This window comes from Podarcis erhardii (genome assembly GCF_964252035.2).
Source record: "Podarcis erhardii genome assembly, chromosome: 3".
Classification (NCBI taxonomy): Eukaryota; Metazoa; Chordata; class Lepidosauria; order Squamata; family Lacertidae; genus Podarcis; species Podarcis erhardii.
In genome coordinates this window covers 38571379-38590564 of record NC_138507.1, presented here as the reverse complement: position 1 = coordinate 38590564, position 19186 = coordinate 38571379, and the positions used below count along the sequence as shown (strand labels likewise).

Genomic DNA, 19186 nt, shown 5'->3' with positions numbered 1-19186 from the left:
AATTAGTTTGCTACCCGTCAGAACACTGATCAGAGTTGTCGAGAGTGACAACTATCTGTTTAGTGGTTAATGCACAAATATCTGTAGACAGTTGTCCGCTGTTGTTTTTAAATCTGATTTTTTATTTCAGACACAAATGAACTTGTGGGCACAATCTGCAAAATCTCAAGGAAAATTAGTATCAAGGAGACACAGTAGTGTTAAAACACAAAGCTTGGTTTTTGCCAAGCTAAAGATAAAAGGCAGTTTATATGAAGGAACTTATTTGTAAAAGGATTTCCATCCCTTACCTTGATTGAAGACTTTTAATTCTGCACAACATATCCAGGTGGCCTGCTGAATACTGTTCTATGACATCTTTAACATCATAGGGACGCAGTGTTTCTTTAAATTTCCTTTTGGCAACATGAAATTTCATGATTCTGCACAAGAAATACGATCTAGATTAATTATCCATATGCACTTTATACATCAAAACAAGGCCATGAAAGTGGCCAATCAATAAGCTCACACAAAATAACCAGCAATTCTAGATAGGCTAAGGATGATAATATTTTTACTGAGAACTATTTAGGAAATTAAATGTGCTTAAGAAGCTCCATTCCATGGGGTAGTATTCAACTAAATATTTGTGCTAGTATTCAACTAAATATTAGTGCTAGTGCAATGGAACTCATCCCTGCCCCTTTGCTTTGTACATGACCTGCACTATTTCTAGATATATTCTGAAGTGTTGGGGAAAACCTCAGAACACATTTAAGGGACACAAGGAGGAAGGAGATGGAGAAAAATTCTTGTGCTGATGTAACACTTCCCTTAGCACTACAACCCATTATTTCTACTGTACTATGATAAATGAAAATATAAACAAGAAGTGGGGAACCTCCAGGCAGTGGGTCAAACATGGCCTTCTATCTGGCTCTCCTAACTTCCACCCTTCCCAATGCCATAACCCCTTTCTTGCTACACTCCTCACTGGCCTACTTCCCACCTTTAAATGCCTTTGCCTGGAACTGGGACAGTGCCTCTTGCTTGCCAAGATAGAGGATGCTGCATGGTATGTGGGTGTGTGCAGAAACCCCTGGCTTCTGCACGACTGTAATGTGGTCAACTATTGCAAACTACTGTAAGAGTTATAGCCACTGTCTCACCCTGTTTTGGCCATGAGCCCACAAACTACAGGCATGCAGTTGCCGGAAGGTTGGCCCCAAGAAAATGTGGTTCTTGGGTTGGAGAAGATGTTCCACTCTTGATATCAAATGTCCCAATATCATGCCTATACTGAAGGATAAGCACTTTCCATAGACTGAGAGAAACTTGTGCAGCTTTATGTGAATGTAAAAGCGAGATTGTTTTCACTAATGCCAAGAAATAACTCCATCCCAAATCACTTCATTATATTCCTCAAATGGACCTGTGTTTTCAGTGTACCTCCGTCACAGTTATGGCCCCAGCTGTACTGTACATTTACTATATTTCACTACCACATGGAAATTGTTCCAAAGATTTTCTTGTGTGTTATAAAAGGTGCTTAAATTTTCATTTTGCAAAAGGAAACTTTGTGTATTCATTTTGCTTCTCATTAATTATTAAATTGTTACTGTTTATTTGAGTTAGACCAGCAGCTTACTCATTTAATTGCTTTTGGTTGTTTCTGTTTTGAAACCCAATCCTAAAACACATTCACTGAGGGTCTACCTCCTCCACTAGAACCTTTCTTTCATAACTCCAATTCATCATTCCAATAAAAGTTGTCAAGCTTCAGCAACTTTGGGAGGCTAGATAGTTTTGATTGTGATGAAATGAGGCAAGAAGTAGAAATCAATTATAAAATATATGTTTTTCTCTTAGTAATCAGGGAAGAAGTACTTTGCTGCTGGCTTATTTCTAATGCTATTTTATTCTGACATATTTTCCAATACAATTTATGAAAACGCTACATAATTTGTCATCAGTTCAAAAGATTAAAAAGCACTTTTCTGACATAAGTATTGGTCAACTGAACTATTCCTTACAGATGGCAATTTGCATCATTTTCAATACAACATGTTGATGGATATGTTCAGCAGAGCCTATACTTCCAAGTAATGTTAGATTTAGATAAACTGAAATTTCCTCTATACACTTCATAACATACTATTTGGATCATAGAACTGAGAGTGGAAAAAAATTTGCTCGAGATGCCTGTGACAAAGCAGACTCTAGTCCACATAATCTTATGACACAATAAATACGTTAGTAATTAAAGTGCCTCAAGATTCTTAGTTGAATTAGAATGGTACATCAGATAGAGAGCACTGACATACTGTTGCCAGAACTATTTTATTTGCAAGAGGCAAAGCAAACAAACCACTCAGTTTTTCAAAGCACTATTCTAGTAACCTACTTGTCTTGGACTACATGTGTTCTAATTTTCAGCATTTAATCTGAGTATGATGCAAGTTCTTTTTCATATATACTGTACATTAAGTATAGTTATGTTACAGGCACCTGCTGCCCTGAAAACCCAATAGGCAAGGTAGAAAGAAGTGGCCTAAATTTCCCTCTTCCATCTCAGTTAACAGATGACTGTGTAATCTGAAGTGCAGCTGGACTTCGATTCAATCCAAGTACAGTGTCCCTACAATTTGTTGTGATAGTATTTCTTCTAGGTACATCTGTGAAGTTTGATGTGTTTTCTCTTGTTAATGTATTTGCCACCTACCTGATAGCTCTGATTACTGTTTTAAGTGCAGGGGTGAGATCTTCTACTGAGACATCACACTGGCATCCTCTTTCATCATATACATCATCTGTAGCAATACTGGCTTCAGCTGCAAGAGAAATTCCGCATAAATGATATGCATACCTATAGAGAATGCAAGGGTCAATTAAAGTATTAAAAGGTCAAATATTCTAAAAGCTGTCGAACTCAAAATAATCTTACTGGAGGGAATAATTGGTCTTTACAGAAAATCAAACCTGTAACTGTTTACAAATGCTTACTGGAATTCTGTAAAGTAGGCATGCAGAAGCTTAGAAAAGAATAGAATAGAGTGTGCTATACAGCTCAAATAACTTAAAATTCTGTTAGACTCTATATGGAACATTTCATTAGACTTAATTTATTCAGCAAAAAATGATGTTTTCGGTATATTGGGCTTCCCAGTGTCTTTATAGGAAGTCACTCATACAGATGGATGCTGGAAGTGGAATTGGAGAAATCCCTGATAGTTGCAGATGTCCATTTAAATTCCACTCCTGTGATATAAAGGCTAACAGCAGGACAAAAAAAGTGTATTTTGTGAGCCTTTATGTTTGCCAGATGTATCCTTCAAAACTGGAAGGACAAATAGCAGTGGTCCAATGGCCTTACTGCACTTGCTACACCTGAATGCATTGCTTATAAATGTCAGTTTTATTTGGATTATCTGCCAGGACATTTGGATAGCATATGCCTACTTGAATCATAGAATTGTAGAGTTGGAAGGGACCCTGAAGGTCATATTTTCCAACCCCCTACAATGCAGGAATTTCAATGAAAGCATCCATTACAGATGACCATCCAACTTCTGCTGAAAAACTTCCAGTGGAGAGTACACCACCTCCTGAGGAAGACTGTCCCACTGTCAAACAGCTTTTATTGTCAGAAAATTATTCCTGATGTTTAGCTGGAATCTCCTTTTTTGTAATTTGAATCCATTGGTTTGGGTCCTAGCTTCCAGAGCAAGAGAAAACAGCAGAGCCCCTCAAATGGCAAAGGATGGGGTAGCTGGACAGGGCTGGGCAGAGGGACAACTCCACTCCATCTGACCTCTCACCAGGGCTGATTAGGGCTTTAGTTCTGTAAGATAGTGTAAGTTTCAGCAATATTTTTTGTGGTTTACCTTGGCAAGAGTGGAACTATAAATGCAGCTTTCATTTTTTCCTTAGAGTGCTGTTCTTAGAGTGAGCAACAGCCAAGGTATATCTGCCTACTCAACAAAATAGAAACACTTTTATCATCCTATTTGCTTGTTTTGTGAGAACTGTCAAATGCTGGCAGTAATCAAGCATTGATCAAGGTCTAAAATCCTCTCTTCTAAGTTCTGCTGATGTGCTGAAAGAATGACCAAAGTCAAGTCCCATTTCAACAGCTTAACTCTTTGAGGCCAAAAACAGAAGCATATTCCAAATAGGTTTTTTGGGAGTCCTGTTTTCAGAGGCAATTTTATTAATTTGGGGGCTCAGAATTATTACAGGCAGATACATTTGCCTATTGACAGATTATTGGGCAGTGGCACTTCCACTCCATCAAAATCCTGCTTATTCCAGAACAGCAGATTGGAGTTTGGGATCACACTGTTAGCCTTATCCTTCATGAATTTGTCTTTTAAAGCTGTCTATTAATGACCACTAGTCATGATGGCTAAATACTACCTCTTAGGTCAGAGGCACTATGTTTCTGAATATAACTCAACTGCAGCAGGGTAAACTAGGGCTGCCAAATTTTAGCCACATACTCAGCATTCCACATTGGATTTCTTACTAATATTTATCTGAGAATTAAATACTAATTTCTGAAAGCCTTTGGCACATAAAGCTTTTTTATTTAATTAAAACAAAATCCTTCTGTTTCAAATAATTATGCAGAATTGCAAGATGTTTTAAAAGCACTAAGAGCAATAGTTCCATGGTTAAAATGATAACCACATTTTAACTGTAACTTAATGATTCCATCATGAAACAGTAGGCTATAGTCACCATACTGTGGCTTTCTTTGCTTTATCTTCCTTAACTCTGGGTAGTTTCTCATACAATGCTTTGAACTCAGGCACTGCGGTTGATTCACTGGAGGGTACCAATCATACTTATTCCAATGTCCTGTGTACTTCACAGATCTGACTATGATGGGGAAGGGATGGTGATTGGGATGGCCACAGGATTGTCACCCCCTTTTTGCTTTTTAACTCAGAAAAGCAAAAACTTCAGCTGCTGAAACACTTTGTGCTATGGAGATGCAATGATGCATCAGCTGCAAAAAAGCTGGCAAGCCTAGGTAGGCAACACTCATTAAACAGACACCTGTCATTCTTACTATATGTCTTGTAAACCATGCAAATCTATCAGGAAAGTGTATTATATATGAAAATTATTCATTGTAAAACACCAAGGAACTGAATAGAGGCTGACCAGAGAGCAAGACAGTTCAAATGAGAAGAAAGTGTTTGTGTACAAAGGAAAATAGTCATTAAAAAGACATAAATAATATAAAAGGACAAGGGAAGAAGTAAATTGAGGATGCCATAACAGTGTTTCCATTTTTAAAAATAAGTTTCTAACCCTGACGACTGCAAAATCACACTGAAGGCAATGAAAGGGCAGAATTCATGTGAGCTTACAAAAATAGGAATGGAAATCAAATGCATCCTTGTAGAGTTCTTTTTAATTAATAACGTGAAATGTCTGTGCACTTTCTCATGATGGAACACTTTGATGGGTTAGTAACTTGCACCATCTCTTCAAGATATATTGAATACTAATTATCTCATATAACGGGCTGGAAAGATTAAATGGTTTGGATACAGATTAAATAGATTCCTTTAGGAAAAACCACAAATTCAAACTGAATAGTTTTAGTACATGGCCTACTACCAGCACGTAACAAAAGTAGCTTTAAATGTAGGTACTGTTCACAGTAATAAAGAGAACTAAAAGTAGGCAAAACTTTTTTTTGGGGGGGTGACACCTTTCGATTTCCAGATGAGTTGGTCAAGCAGACCAAGGAGGTTTGTTTATTTTGAATTAATCCAAAAGGCCTAGAACGTTCTATTTGGCTCAGTTTGTCAGATCTCCCTCCTAAAATATTAGGAATCTTCTGTAGTGCAAAAAGCCACACAGAATTCATCCAGCTTTTCTGCAATCTCTCTTAAGAAATACCTTAACTCTTTTGTTATCCAACCAGCTCTGTAGTTGGCTTCCTGGTTCTGATTGTATTATTATTATTATTATTATTAATAATAATAATAATAATTAGGCAGAATGGGTCTTTTTTAAAGCAATATGCTCTTTACATTTTTTCCCACATTCCTTATTGTCTACTTTCATTTCTTTTGTCGAAGTTCTCTCTCTGCATGTGTATGTATGTGTCCCATTTGGGTAAGACTTCCATTTTCTGAAAGAAACTTCCTTGACTCTGCTTGTAAACTACTTTGGTGTCCTCTTGGACTTGGTGGCACCCTTTCCAGTTTGTAAAAGGTAAAGGACTCCTGAACAGTTAAGTCCAACCAAAGTTGACTATGGAGTGTGGTGCTCATCTTGCTTTTCAAGCCAAAGGAGCTGGCATTTGTCCACAGACAGTTGTTCGGGTCATGTGGCCAGCACGACTAAACCTCTTCTGTCATAATGAGACACTGTGATGAGTGCCAGAGCGTACTATATCCCAGGTAGTATGAGAGACTGTCACCAGAAGGATTTCATCCCTCCGTTGTACATGGGTACAATAGGGTTTGGAGCCTGCCTGTTAATGACCAGATACAGTTGGATAGGAGAGAGCCCATATAATCTCTGGACTGTTCTGTATATGTGAAGGTACAGACACATAAAGTACCTTTAAATTAAGCAGCAGTAGGAGAAGCATGGCTTCAGCAAGATTAGGATCAAAGCACAGAACCTCCTAAATGTCTGTGCGGCTTTACTATGATGAAAATCAAATTTGTGGTTGTAAGATGGATGATAACTACAATGAGTAACACACTTGGTACTTTAAAAAAACAAATAAACCTTACTATCTGGCACTGGCTTAGGCTGTGAACTCTTCAAACGCAGGGAAGGTCGGAAGCGTGTTCGGTCATTGAAGCTCCAGCTCTTTTGGACTTTTGTTGGGCTGCCCTCTGCCGTAATATCAGTACTTGGTGACCTCCTGTCACCAACTGAAGCTTGCCTGTTCTTGATACTCTGTCCACGTGGGCTAGCCATCCGTACCCGTTCCTTAAAGCTCAGTTTTTGACTGTGAAAGCAGAAAATTTATTTTACTTCATACTTCATTCCAACTCACTGTAATTGTTGTATAGTGCTGAATAGATGTACATATATGTCCCAGTCTACTGAACAGGGTGCACTCAGATGGTTATATGAATCTATTATATGTGTGGAGGGGGAGTCACCTTTCATTTCAAAGGAATGGCTGTGTAAAACAGCTCCCTTCACTGAAATGAATGGGAAAGCTGTTCTGGAAAGAGAGATAATTTCATGCCAGTGCATGAACCCTCCCACCTGGATCATATTGCTGGATTGGGGTAATAAGGCAAAGATCCTCAGGTGCATACTCCAGTCTTGTGGAGGGATCTCAGGAGGAGGAAGAATTGTGGCCTTCCTCCCCTTTGCAGTGGCTCTCATAGGTTTTGGCGTGGCTAGCCCTTCACTCTAAAATGTTTCTGCTAGGGAACTGTATATATATATATATATATATATTCCCCTCAAATAAGGGACAATGGGTGCATGTACAATTCCTATTTTCTGCATAATTTTATTTTAATTTCATTTTCAATATACTAGGGATTATAATCATTTTGTGTTATCTAATGAGTAAAAAATATATTGTTTACGTCCTATATTATAAAAAATGAAATAAAGTAAAATAAATATAAAAGCTTATCAAATGTCATAGCAAAGCTTCAGTTTTAAACCTTTAGACAGTTGTAACTATGTCTTAAAGTAGCATAGCATAAGTCAGTGCATTTCTAATAATCTAGGAATAATATTGTCAAGTGCTTTTTTGCATGCCATTTGTTAAGACTTACAGCAAGCAAGATTATTTTTGTTATACATGCATTTCCCCCCCAAAACAAGACTTTAATACTCAACAAACATTATTAGCAAACATTACATTTCAAATTCCGTATTACAACACTCATTTGGACAAGACAAAAACAAACATTAAGAAAATTAACAAAATATCTAATAAGTATTGTCAATGAAATGAGTATTTCACAAGAGTGTGACATACACTGGTGAATTTCTTGCAGCTGATAGCCCCAAAGCACACTAATGAACTGGGGTTGGAAAATCAGTCAACTGTTAGCGGATCAAAGGTGCTCTATAGCTTCAGATTTCACATCTAAACAAAAACATCAAAGATGCAGGCTGCTTATTATTGAATGATTCTCTTGTTTACTTGCAAAAAGAGGGCATTTAGAAATTAGAAGTTGCAGAGTAATCTTAGTTCACATTTTCATGTGAAATATATACATTACACTCAGCTGAACACTAGTAATGTTTGCATAGTGCAATCCTTAAAAAAATTTACTCAGAGGTATGTCTAAATTGAATAGGACACTCTCTAGTATGTGTGTCTAGGGTTGTAACCAGTCACTGTACATCAGTAAGACACAAATGGAGGTTCCACGTTGGAAGAGATGTGGAATGGTGCTGGGGTTCATAGATTTAGCTCTGCCATTGCTCTTTGCTTCTTGAATGGGCAGGGAGTTAGACAGAAATATGATGTTTGTATTGCAAGTGGAAAAATCTCTAGAACTCGACCAGATTTTACTGGTTTCTGTAGTAAGAACACAGAGTTCTTGTAGAAGCAAATCCTTAGGGGCCATCAAGATACATGTGGCAGAGATTATCTGCCTGTTGCTATAGCTGCTAATCAAGTTGAGGTCCTGTCTGTTCCACTTATGTCATGGTCCTTGCATCTTACTGCAGCATGACAATACAAAACATTGTAAATGGAAGTGTGTTCTAGAATTACCGAGAAACTTTACAACGTACTGTTCCCTATGCCTAGCTCCAATCTAAAAAGGAAATGTTCTGTATGACAATATAAAATGAAATTATGAGGCACCATTGTTATGATGTTTATAGATAATAATAAAAATTGCACATGCAACTTAGTACATCTTATCCGCAGTGCAAGCAGAGATCAGGCAGGAGATCGTATGCAACAAATCAAGCACATGCTGGACAAATGGAGGGAGTACTAAAATCATATTACCAGAATTTAATATTAGAACATTGTATAAAAAAATTATTAGTTGCTGAGAGAGTACCTGTTTCCAGAACTGTCTTAATCTCCCTGCTTAACCGTAAAAGTGTGCATTTTTAATTCCCTTTGGTTCTTATAACATGTCATTCCCCTTAACTATTGGGCAAGATTCAACTAAAGAATTCCATCAGCAGAAACTCTACACAAGGATATCCATTTGTTCAATGAAGCTTTCCTCCCCCCCCCCCATGTTGGCTCTGAGGGTGTTAGGAGAACCCCCAGAATTGGACATGGGTGGAGGAATGCTCAGTGAGGGAAACCAAAATGTTTGTCTTGATGGAACAATAATAGAAATGTACAGTTGGAAGGGATCCTGCGGGTCATTAGCCTATTGTATTTTTTGTATTTATACTCTGTTTCTTTTTTTCCAACACTGCTGCCTACATATAGCTCAGGTTATATACTTTGTTTTATTCTCCCCTCCCCACTGCCCCAAGGATATACTTGATAGGTATAATTATAATAAATATTGCTTGAAAGCTGGAGACTGAACTATGACTGTGGTAGAGAGTTATGCAAACAGAAATGGCAATCAGAAACACATAAATATAAGACTTCATATGATTTAGCGTATGGAATTGTGGAGACGTGCTATGAAGGCCCACCTCCAAATCCCCCTGCCCCACTGCATTGAATGCAAGGCCAGAGCACAACTTATACTCATTATAGGAATGCCAATAGAAACAGCCAGGATAAAGCAATATTTTCACCCTCGAAATGAGAGATGGTAAAACTACATACAGCTCCAGATGTGGAACAACCCTCTAGGCTATCTACAAGCTATCTTCCAGGAAATTCAGATGGTAAATATAAAAAAAGAGCAGTGTGCAAGAAAGAAAAGTTCCATCATGTAAGCAATTGTCTCTCATACAGAAGTATTACTTAGCACCTAGTATGGTCCTCTGCCTAATAGAAATAAAGATGAGAAAACTTCTGTAGATAATTTAATACTTGCCTTCATTTGGATTACATTCCTAAATGGCTGCTAAAAGCAAAAGTTACCCTTGTATTTCTTAAGGTTGAAGAGTAAACTGAAGAATTATTCTGTTTTGTTCTCACTGAGTAAAATAATCATAATCTAGGGAATCTGCTTATAGCTAGCTTGCAAATAACATTATTTGAAGTTCATTAAGGTTCATAGCTGATTTTATGAGCTCAGGTCTAAGCTATAACTACAAACCAATGAAGGCAGATCAACATAACTGGGTATCACCTACAAAAAAAGTAGGACAGTTGATAGTTCTGGATATTACTCTGAATATTGTTTCAAGTCACTAGATCTAGCTCTAATAATAATAATAATAATAATAATAATAATAATAATAATAATTTTTATTCATACCCTGCCCTCCCCAGCCAAGGCCAGGCTCAGGGCGGCTAACAAGCAATAATAAAAACAAGTTGAATGAATACAACTTAAAAACAAGATTAAAATACAACATTAAAATATTAAAACATTAAAATGCAGCCTCATTTTTCCCTTCCAAATGCCTTGATTGCTTTTTTCTTTTGTTATATTTTACTCCTGTATCTACACACTGCCATGTTTTTGTGAGTTCTGTATTTTTCTGCTTTTTCCTATATCTGTTGGCAACACTAGAGGACACTGTGGTATCATAGCAGAGCTACACAGGAAAACTGCCAAGATTTATTTTGTGTGTGTATGTGATTGTAAACTGTTTTTAACTGTTTTAAACATATTTTAGTTGCTGTAATCCACCCTGGGACCTTAGGGTGAAGGGTGGGTAATAAATTAAAAAACTACTAGTACTACTACTAATAACAATAATTTTGCTGAATTATCGTCAACATTTGTGGGATAGAAGATGTAAGTAGGCTTAGACCTGATTCACACACTGAAAATGCAGCTATGTAGAAGTTGCTCTGTTGTTCCTCCAACTTTTAAACACATAATCGGAAACCACAAAAACGAGGGGCTGCAATGGTGTGATGAAAACCTCTTAGAACTACATAGGGTTTTATTTACATAAACGGTTCGCTGTGCATGTGGAGCAGTATCCACAATGATACGTTTTAAAGCACCTGCTCTGCCACTCATTCAGTGTATGAATTAGGCCTTAGGACCAAATCCATAAAGCAGTTATCATGCACAAAGTGCATTTCCAAGTTCTACAGAAGAATGGCATTGATCAAATTTTGTTCCCAGTCATTGCCTTCTCATAGATTTATAACTGCTATAAGCAATTTGCATGTGCAAAACCAGGTGCCTTCTTCTGCCCCACTGGCAATAAAACATGTCTCTCCTGTTATCATTCTCTACAGCCACAGCAGGCGCTAGAACTCTCCAACAGTTTGACTTTACCCCCGAAGGCACTCTTCCATTATCTCCCGAGACAGACACATGCCAACAATGAATTCTTACTTTATTGATTTTTTAAAAAATCAAGGATCATTTTGATTTGATATTACATCTTGGAAACCTGATGTACTCCCCCCCCCCCTTTGGCAGGGAACGGGATTTCCCCCTCGAGATCCAAAAATAGTAATTACTATTTTTGGTTAAATGGCAAAGAGGTCAAGCGATTCCAGTTGGAGTAAACAACTGTTTGAACATGCAGTTCTGCACACTGTACACTGCACTTCACCTAGCACAGTCCCCACAAGCTAGGCCACAATGACTCTTCAGAAGTGCAAAACATCTACTACTGTAATTGCTTTGCAAGTGGTCTGTGATTATAGCTGCCAAACTTTACAACCAAACAATGTGGAAACATCAAACACCACTATTGCAAAAATCATATTGGACTCAGGAAAACTTAGTTATTAGAATCATTCATAGCTATTTCTTAGCTCAAGCATATCAGATGGAAGAGCACAAATATTCTTAAACTAAGGCACTGCAACATCACACTTGTCCCATTGTGTGGAGTATTTAGATTATTGCTACATAAATCATAAGAGGCAATTTCTTTGTGCGTGACTATTTTGGTATATAATTGCAGGCAGCAAGCAACAAGGAAAATTACAAGCAATTGTAGTGGGTGACCCAGCCAAATAATGAAGAACCCTTTGAAGAGTAAAAACTGTAAAGCATTAAGAAGGGGAAATAAACTCTTCATGCACCTGATGTTAGTTGGCATTCCCAAATATCATGTGAATAGACAGGATGCTGGATACCTATGTTTCCGAGAGGTGTACATCCTGAAGAGCTTCTGTTTATTACTATAAAGCTTACTAGGAGTGAGGGGAAATAGAGGATCATATTACTAAGCATTCCATGTGAGGAAAGGGGTTAGGTTTTCCGTGTAAGGCAAGTCAGACCACTACCATTTTTGTTTCTTAAAATTTACAAGCCAATTGTAAAATGTAAGATTGCTGTGTCAAACAGAAGTCAGAATTGTGATTATAACGAAATGTATCCGGAAATGACAGTCAAAAGTCCTGAACATTCATCTAAGACAAAACTCCTGCAATGTATATCCAAAGACAGGTTCAGGATCAGAATATATTACTACAATATAACAGAATAGTAAAAGCCCATCTTCCTAATGGAGTAAAATTCATTTCTCTGTTGACAGCCCTCAGTAATTGATAACCTATTTAAGCTTTCAGCAATCTTATGTAGGTTATATGTCAAGCTATCCTTTAAGCAAAGCTTCTTGTGAACAACAAATTTTAACTGGAATGTGTAGAAATTGTGGTTTACTCATGGTCAGTACAAAATATATTGTCCTTCACCTCAATTTCCCAAAAAAGTAAACTGAAGTGCAACTGACAATGTATGTTATGCTCAATAGTTTGTGCGGTTTTTCCATTAAAAGGGAAACCTATTTGATAGTCACAGTCATAAATATGCAACACCTAGCAAAACAGAGAAAATCTAAAATATTGTTTATTTAAAAATAGAATTTAAAACACATCAGTTAAGGGTTAACATTACTAAGGTTGTATCCATTGGTGTTGCTTGACGATAAAGCTTCTGTCAGCAGAACAGGAAGGAAGCCATTTTCAGCTGTTTCCCCTCCCCGCTGCACCACTCCCAAATCTGCTCTGGAGAGGCCCTCAGTCCCCTAAAGCAGATTTAGGGGGGCTGCACGGGAAACCATTGGATACAGCCCATAATATCAATATTACTGCCTTGTTACTTATTTAATATTATTTTTTTTGCCTGTTAATCTTAATGCTGATTTGTTTATTAAAAGACTAAACTCTGTACATCATAGGTAAGGAACCAGAGGCATAGAAGCTGAATGTGGCCCTGCAGGTCCCCCCGTCTGGCTCTCAGGACTCTTCTCAGGACACATCCCATAGCTAGACCATACCTGCTCTCCCCAAGCCACACCTCATCTGCCCTGCTTCATGTCTCCCTTTGAGTGTTTTTGCCTGCCTGGAATGTGTCCTTGAACTGAGGTAATGCCTCTGAATTTTGTGTGGCTGGAATGTATCCTACAAAGGTAAGAAGAGACACATACATTACTCCACTTACTTTTTTCTCGTCCCAAACACCACTGGCAGAAGGTTGTCCATGAGCAAACATGGCCCTTCTGTTAAAAATGGTACCTTATCCTTGGGCCTAGATATTCCTGCACAGTGGCTGAGAAAAGCATCTTAAGACATGGCTACTCAAGTGACACTGGCACCATTAAGTACCACAGAGCAAGTCACTTATGCTTACCATAAGAATATCCCCACTACATGATCTGCTTCTACACTCTAAATCAGGAATATTCAGCAGCTGCTCAACCCATATAAGAATTGCTAAACAGAGCAGCTGCCATGAAGAAAATTTGAAATGGGAATTTAACTTTCAGTAGCTGAAAATGCACCACAGTATGTTGCAATTGCCAGATGCAGCTTGTCACGCTGGCTGGCCACATGACCTGGAAGTGTATTCAGACAGCGCTGGCCCCTGGCCTATAGAGTGAGATGAGCACACAACCCTAGAGTCTGGCAAGACTGGCCCGTACGGGCAGGGGTACCTTTACCTTTACTATGTTGCAATTATACTATCAGTTAATGCAAAGTATCAGATTATAAGTGATGTAGGCTGATACATGTAGGCCACACTTTAAGAGCTACTAGGAACTATGGGCTACTGATTCATCACAAGAAGGCATAGCTAACCCCCACCCTCTGTGGATCACTGGCTTGGGAGCTTAAGTCCCATTATGCTTACTTTGTGGCTTTGGGTGAGCAACAATTCCTGAGCCTTTAACATGGGTATGTTGTCAGTTAAATGAGAAATTGTATATTGTATATTGAAATATGCAATACAGAAAATAAATAATACTCAGCCTAGGATGCCAACTGAAGAGTGTGTTGTTTTTAAAATGCTGAAGTCATATTTACAGTAGATATATGGTTGTTACATTGGTCTTAAAGCAGACGTGGGCCACCTCTGTGTCTCTTGGCCTAATTTCATGCAGGTGGCAAGAAGGGAGGAAATGGGGGTAAAATGGGTGACAGGAAAGGAAAGGGTGGGAGCCTCACTTAACCAACTCTGGCCTTACCCATGGCTTGTGGTATGCAGTTCCTTACCCCTGAGGGACTGCAGTCTTCAACAGCAAAAAGGTTATCTACCCCTGTACCTAAAGTATGATAGCTAATACAAACTAAGAACAGTGATGCCTTTTATTAAACCTTATTTTCTTATGAATGTCTCTTATCTCTACAATAGTCTTGTATTTCTTATTTTTCAAGTGTATATGTTTATATGAATGTGAATGAAGAAAATTAAGTTTGCTATGACTAGACCCAGCTCAACAAATCATATAAAGATCAGGCTTCCTCAACCCCAGCCTTCCAGGTGTTTTCAGACTACAATTCCCATCATCCCTGACCACTGGTCCTGCTAGCTAGGGATCATGGGAGTTGTAGGCCAAAAAAGTCTGGAGGGACGAGGTTGAGGAAGCCTAGCAAAGATGCTTCAAGATCTTGAAATATCTTAAATATTAACTCCATGAAAGTTAGTGAGAGGTTTGTGAGTAAATTCCACAGGCCTTTTGGAATATCTTAAAACACTGTTTTAGTTTTTAATAGTTATGGTAGTAACTTGAGTGTGGCAACAGTGCTGACCAAGTTTTGTTTATATATCAGTTTTACTTACTTCTAGACAATGGATTAAATGTGCATTAGCAGTCAGGCTAATTATATACATAGAATCATGGAATTGTACATTTGGAAGTGACCCCAAGGATCAACTAAATCCATCTGCTTGCAGTGTTCCCTTATCCAACTTGAAACCATACTGAACCCTGCTAAACTTTGCAAATGTGCTAGCAGTTTTATTGCTGCACCACTAGGAGGAGAACAATATGTGAAAGAGAACAATATGAAATTGGTTCTGGCAGCTGTTAGGAGAAGTGGCTCTCACCCAATCTTGAAATTTCTGACTGGGATTCAGAGTATAACAGGATTTCTGTTGCTGGTGATGGAACAACCAACTCCTACACAAAAGGAGAACATTTGCTTTCTCTAATCAGCAGTGGGAAAGCTCTGACTGCATATGCAGTTTCCCTTTGATGGTCCATAGCCTCCTTTTTAAGTAATGCATTTCACATTTGGAGTAATGTATCCAAGGCAACTTTGATCTTGTATTTGCAGTATACCTTACCAGTACATTAAGAGCCGTAGATGACTAAAATTGCTTTAAGAAATAGAGGAGGGGTGGAGAGCCTATGGCCCTCAAGATGTTGTTGTGACTACAATTCCCATTATCCCAATCATTGGCCATGTTGAAAAAAGAGGAAAAGTGCAAGCCCAAAAGTAAAACAAAGAGGTTCTAACTTGTCTTTTATGTCTTGGAATAGAGATCTTGGGATCTCAAGGTGGATGAGGTCCATGTGAGAAGGGCCATTCACCTTGCTTATGTATTTCTGACATACAAACGTTACTAGACCAGTGTGGAATTGAATCACAGTGAAAGAGATTCCATTGTGCTTTATGAATTGCCTTAGATGCTTTTAAAAAATCATATAAATTTATGTATAAAAATAGGTACATCTCTGGCAATTAAGCATGATAGTTAAATGGAACCATGTTCAGAGGCAACATACTTTTGATTACCACATGTAAGGAGCAAAAGGAATACCTTCATGCTGTGATTGTGATCTTCCAGAGATACTTGTCCAGTCACTGTTGAAAATAGGATACTGGACTAGATGGACCTTGGCCTTCGATTTTTATTATGTGGACCCTACTTACATCAGAAATCCTGCCAGTGCATAAATGCCTGACAGTGTTTATCCTGCTTCATATAATGGGATCCTTCAAAATTCCCTTTTCATCCTCAAAACCACCTGCAGGGAAATTTGAAATGACAGCAGCCTACCCAGCATGGTCCCCCTCTCTCTAGGCAGTCAGATTGTGTGGTTGTTAGGATTGTCAAATGATGTTTGCTTCTGTGAGTTTAGACAGCAATAGGAGTGAATATGCAGAAGGTATGGATCTGGGGGTTATGACAATGACATAATTCAAAGTGTGTGAAAATGTTCATCCACCATTCAGGTTTTAGTCATTTACGTAGTATTTTCAATCGATCACAACTACACTATTTAGTTAAAAGTTATGTCAGTTGGTGATTTAAATTAAGTAACTAAATTAAATTAAGTAACTAAATTTATATACAGAAGTATCAATTTAAAAAGTTGTACTGGGGAAAACCATCATATACAAGACATCACCCTCCTTCTTCAGACTGTTTGCTTGTTTGTTTAGGTATTTCAGTTATTTATAAACCACTTAATTACTGAAGTTTCTAAGAGGTGTTTTCATTTGTCACAAGGGATGATTCATCTAGCCCTAATTCATTATTCTGGATAGTAAGAGACAAATGTCTTTCAAGTCTTGATCAATCATTCTGTTATCCATTGAAGTATAGTGCTAGGTTCATACTCCTGCAGAATCCATTATTAAATATGCAAATGTTGCTAGGCATCTGTGGATAATACTGAGCAGTATTCCGTTCTCACAATATTATTTTGTCTAGAAAAATTAGAATTCTGTACTTAAATCCTTCCCATTACTGATCTGAGCATGAGCTTTTTTAGTCAATATTGTGCCAATATATTTGGACCCCGCATTCACAGAGATCTGCACCCATTCTCAAACAACGTTTTTTATTTTTAAAACTATATGCATAGAAACACCACAAACCTGCTAGATGCTTCCCCTTGTTCTTTCCTTCAGGTGTCAATAATGGAAGAGAGAAAGTTTGGGGAAGAAAGAAATTTGTTATGCTGGCAGTACCGATTATGATGTGGTTACAAACATTATTAGATAAACGCTATATCACAGCTGGCTGTGTTAATCAAATTAATACATTTAATAATAACATTTTATAAAGCAAACACAAAACATTCAAGCAGGGACTAATATAACTACCGTGACATCAGAAAAAATATTTGAACGGCACCTCATGGCATGCTAAATGCACTTAGTACATACCATTATTGAATGAGTTGGCAAAGCACTTATTTAGGCAAAATGCAGGTGCTGATATACAGATAACAGAAAGCTGTAGGCTTATTATTAGATGCAGATATCTGTTTTAATGGAGCACATTTGACTTAATAATTGGGACCTGAGATTTCACACAGAGGACTGATGTCAGATAATATTTTTCCTTGGCCAGAAGTGTACTGTAATATATTTAGTCAGACTATGACTTAACTTAACTTAACTATGACTTAACTTAACGGCTACCTATCTGTAACTATCTGTAACTATCTGTAACTATGACTTAACTGTTTACATAACTTAGATAACTTTTAAGTCTAAACAGTGATTGTCTAAAACACAATTAAAACCAACATTTCTGGCCTCTGAGAACAAAATATTTTTATTTTGAAGCTTTTAGGAGTTCCAGTGGAGCAATCATGAGCTTTGTGCCTGCCAATTAGATGAAATTTACAAATCAGCTTTCTGTGCCCATCCAAGTGGGGAAAATGGAAGAGAAGACAAACTAGACGGAAACATAATCTCTCTCTGCCACCCTTTGTCTTTTTAAACAGTTATATGTCTGCCGCATATTTTATTGTTGTTAGGCAAAATAGCAGTAACAATTATAGTTTAGCCACAACAAATGGGTCTTGAAAACTCCACATAACTTTCAGTTCCCTTCTGTAAGAAAGGTAGTACACACCAAAGTCTCAGCTCTAGAGGAGAGAGTAAGGAATTTAGGAGTGTATAGGATTCTTGTTCAGAATCTATTTGTTTTCCATCTTCACTTATTCTTACAGCTCAAAATGGTTTGGTGACAGTTTTTAAAGCAAAAGAAATAACAAGAATTGCTGTGCCATATGAAAACATGCTAAAATCCATTCCAAACTTCTAGAACTTTCTTCTGGAAAACACATTCTAATGTAGATAATACAAGCATGATTTTGTTGCCATAATTCTTAGAAGGATGCCCAATTGATATTGTTGTGTGTGTGTTTGTAATTAAAAAGCAGTACAGTCATACCTCATGTTATGTTTGCTTCAGGTTGCGTACTGCGGCGACCCGGAAGTACAGGAACGGGTTACTTCTGGGTTTTGCCGCTCGCGCAGATGCGCAAAATGATGTCATGTGCATGCGCAGAAGTGGCGAATCGCGACCCGCGCAGACACGGGCTGCGTTCTTTTCAGGTTGCAAACAGGCCTCCGGAACGGATCCCGTTCGCAACCAGAGGTACCACTGTATTTTGATTATTCTTTAATATGGAATTTCTGCAATAGGCATGTTTCTCTCAACCAAATTCTACCCTCAAATGAATAGGGACTATTTCTTTGTTAACTATGATTATCTAACAAGGAACATATATGACGAAATGATATTGTTATCTGCATTTCCATTACACATAGAAGTAGAAAGCTACGCATTTCTCTCCCACTGAAAATAGATGTTTCCCAGGATTCATATCAGTATGACCCATCTAATGGGAATGAAGAACAGCCGTATCAGTTTTATTACTAACACCCTCCTACACAGGTTTCTCACAGGAAGAGGAAACATGTGGAATGTAATTGACAGTAAGGATAACATGGTGACATTTAAGCTTCTGTTTATTACAAAGAAAAAGAAAAACACAGCAGCTTTATGCAAAAAGCACAGTACTGCAAACTGAAAGCAGCAGCAAATTGTTTGTGGTGAATTAACCAGTTGGACTTCATTCAGTCTTCTCCTAATCTGAATGGTAACAAGACAAAACCTCTGCTGGTATAAATTAGTGTGGCCCT

General features: G+C 37.8%; 1 protein-coding gene and 1 long non-coding RNA gene across 12 annotated transcripts in view; one reads left to right on the top strand and one right to left on the bottom strand.

Annotated features, from left to right (window-relative positions):
* The window catches only part of KCNQ5 (potassium voltage-gated channel subfamily Q member 5), a 255585-nt gene that overhangs the window by 2210 nt on the left and 234189 nt on the right, over positions 1-19186 (bottom strand). For 3 of the 4 annotated variants that reach the window (XM_081857003.1, XM_081857004.1, XM_081857005.1), the window contains 4 exons: positions 17123-17149; positions 6747-6967; positions 2705-2813; positions 291-422 (listed from right to left, as the gene is read on the bottom strand). In XM_081857003.1, coding sequence (XP_081713129.1) covers positions 291-422; positions 2705-2813; positions 6747-6967; positions 17123-17149 — 489 coding nt within the window. Of the gene's footprint in view, positions 1-290; positions 423-2704; positions 2814-6746; positions 6968-12145; positions 12203-17122; positions 17150-19186 lie in introns of all 4 variants that reach the window. The other variant, XM_081857006.1, reaches the window with a different exon arrangement.
* The window catches only part of LOC309339359, a 38177-nt gene that overhangs the window by 15060 nt on the left and 3931 nt on the right, over positions 1-19186 (top strand). For 3 of the 8 annotated variants that reach the window (XR_014155229.1, XR_014155231.1, XR_014155232.1), the window contains one exon: positions 13192-13422. This is a non-coding gene — a long non-coding RNA (uncharacterized lncRNA). Of the gene's footprint in view, positions 1-2486; positions 2652-13191; positions 13423-18207; positions 18331-19186 lie in introns of all 8 variants that reach the window. The other 5 variants (XR_014155233.1, XR_014155234.1, XR_014155235.1 and 2 more) reach the window with 5 other exon arrangements.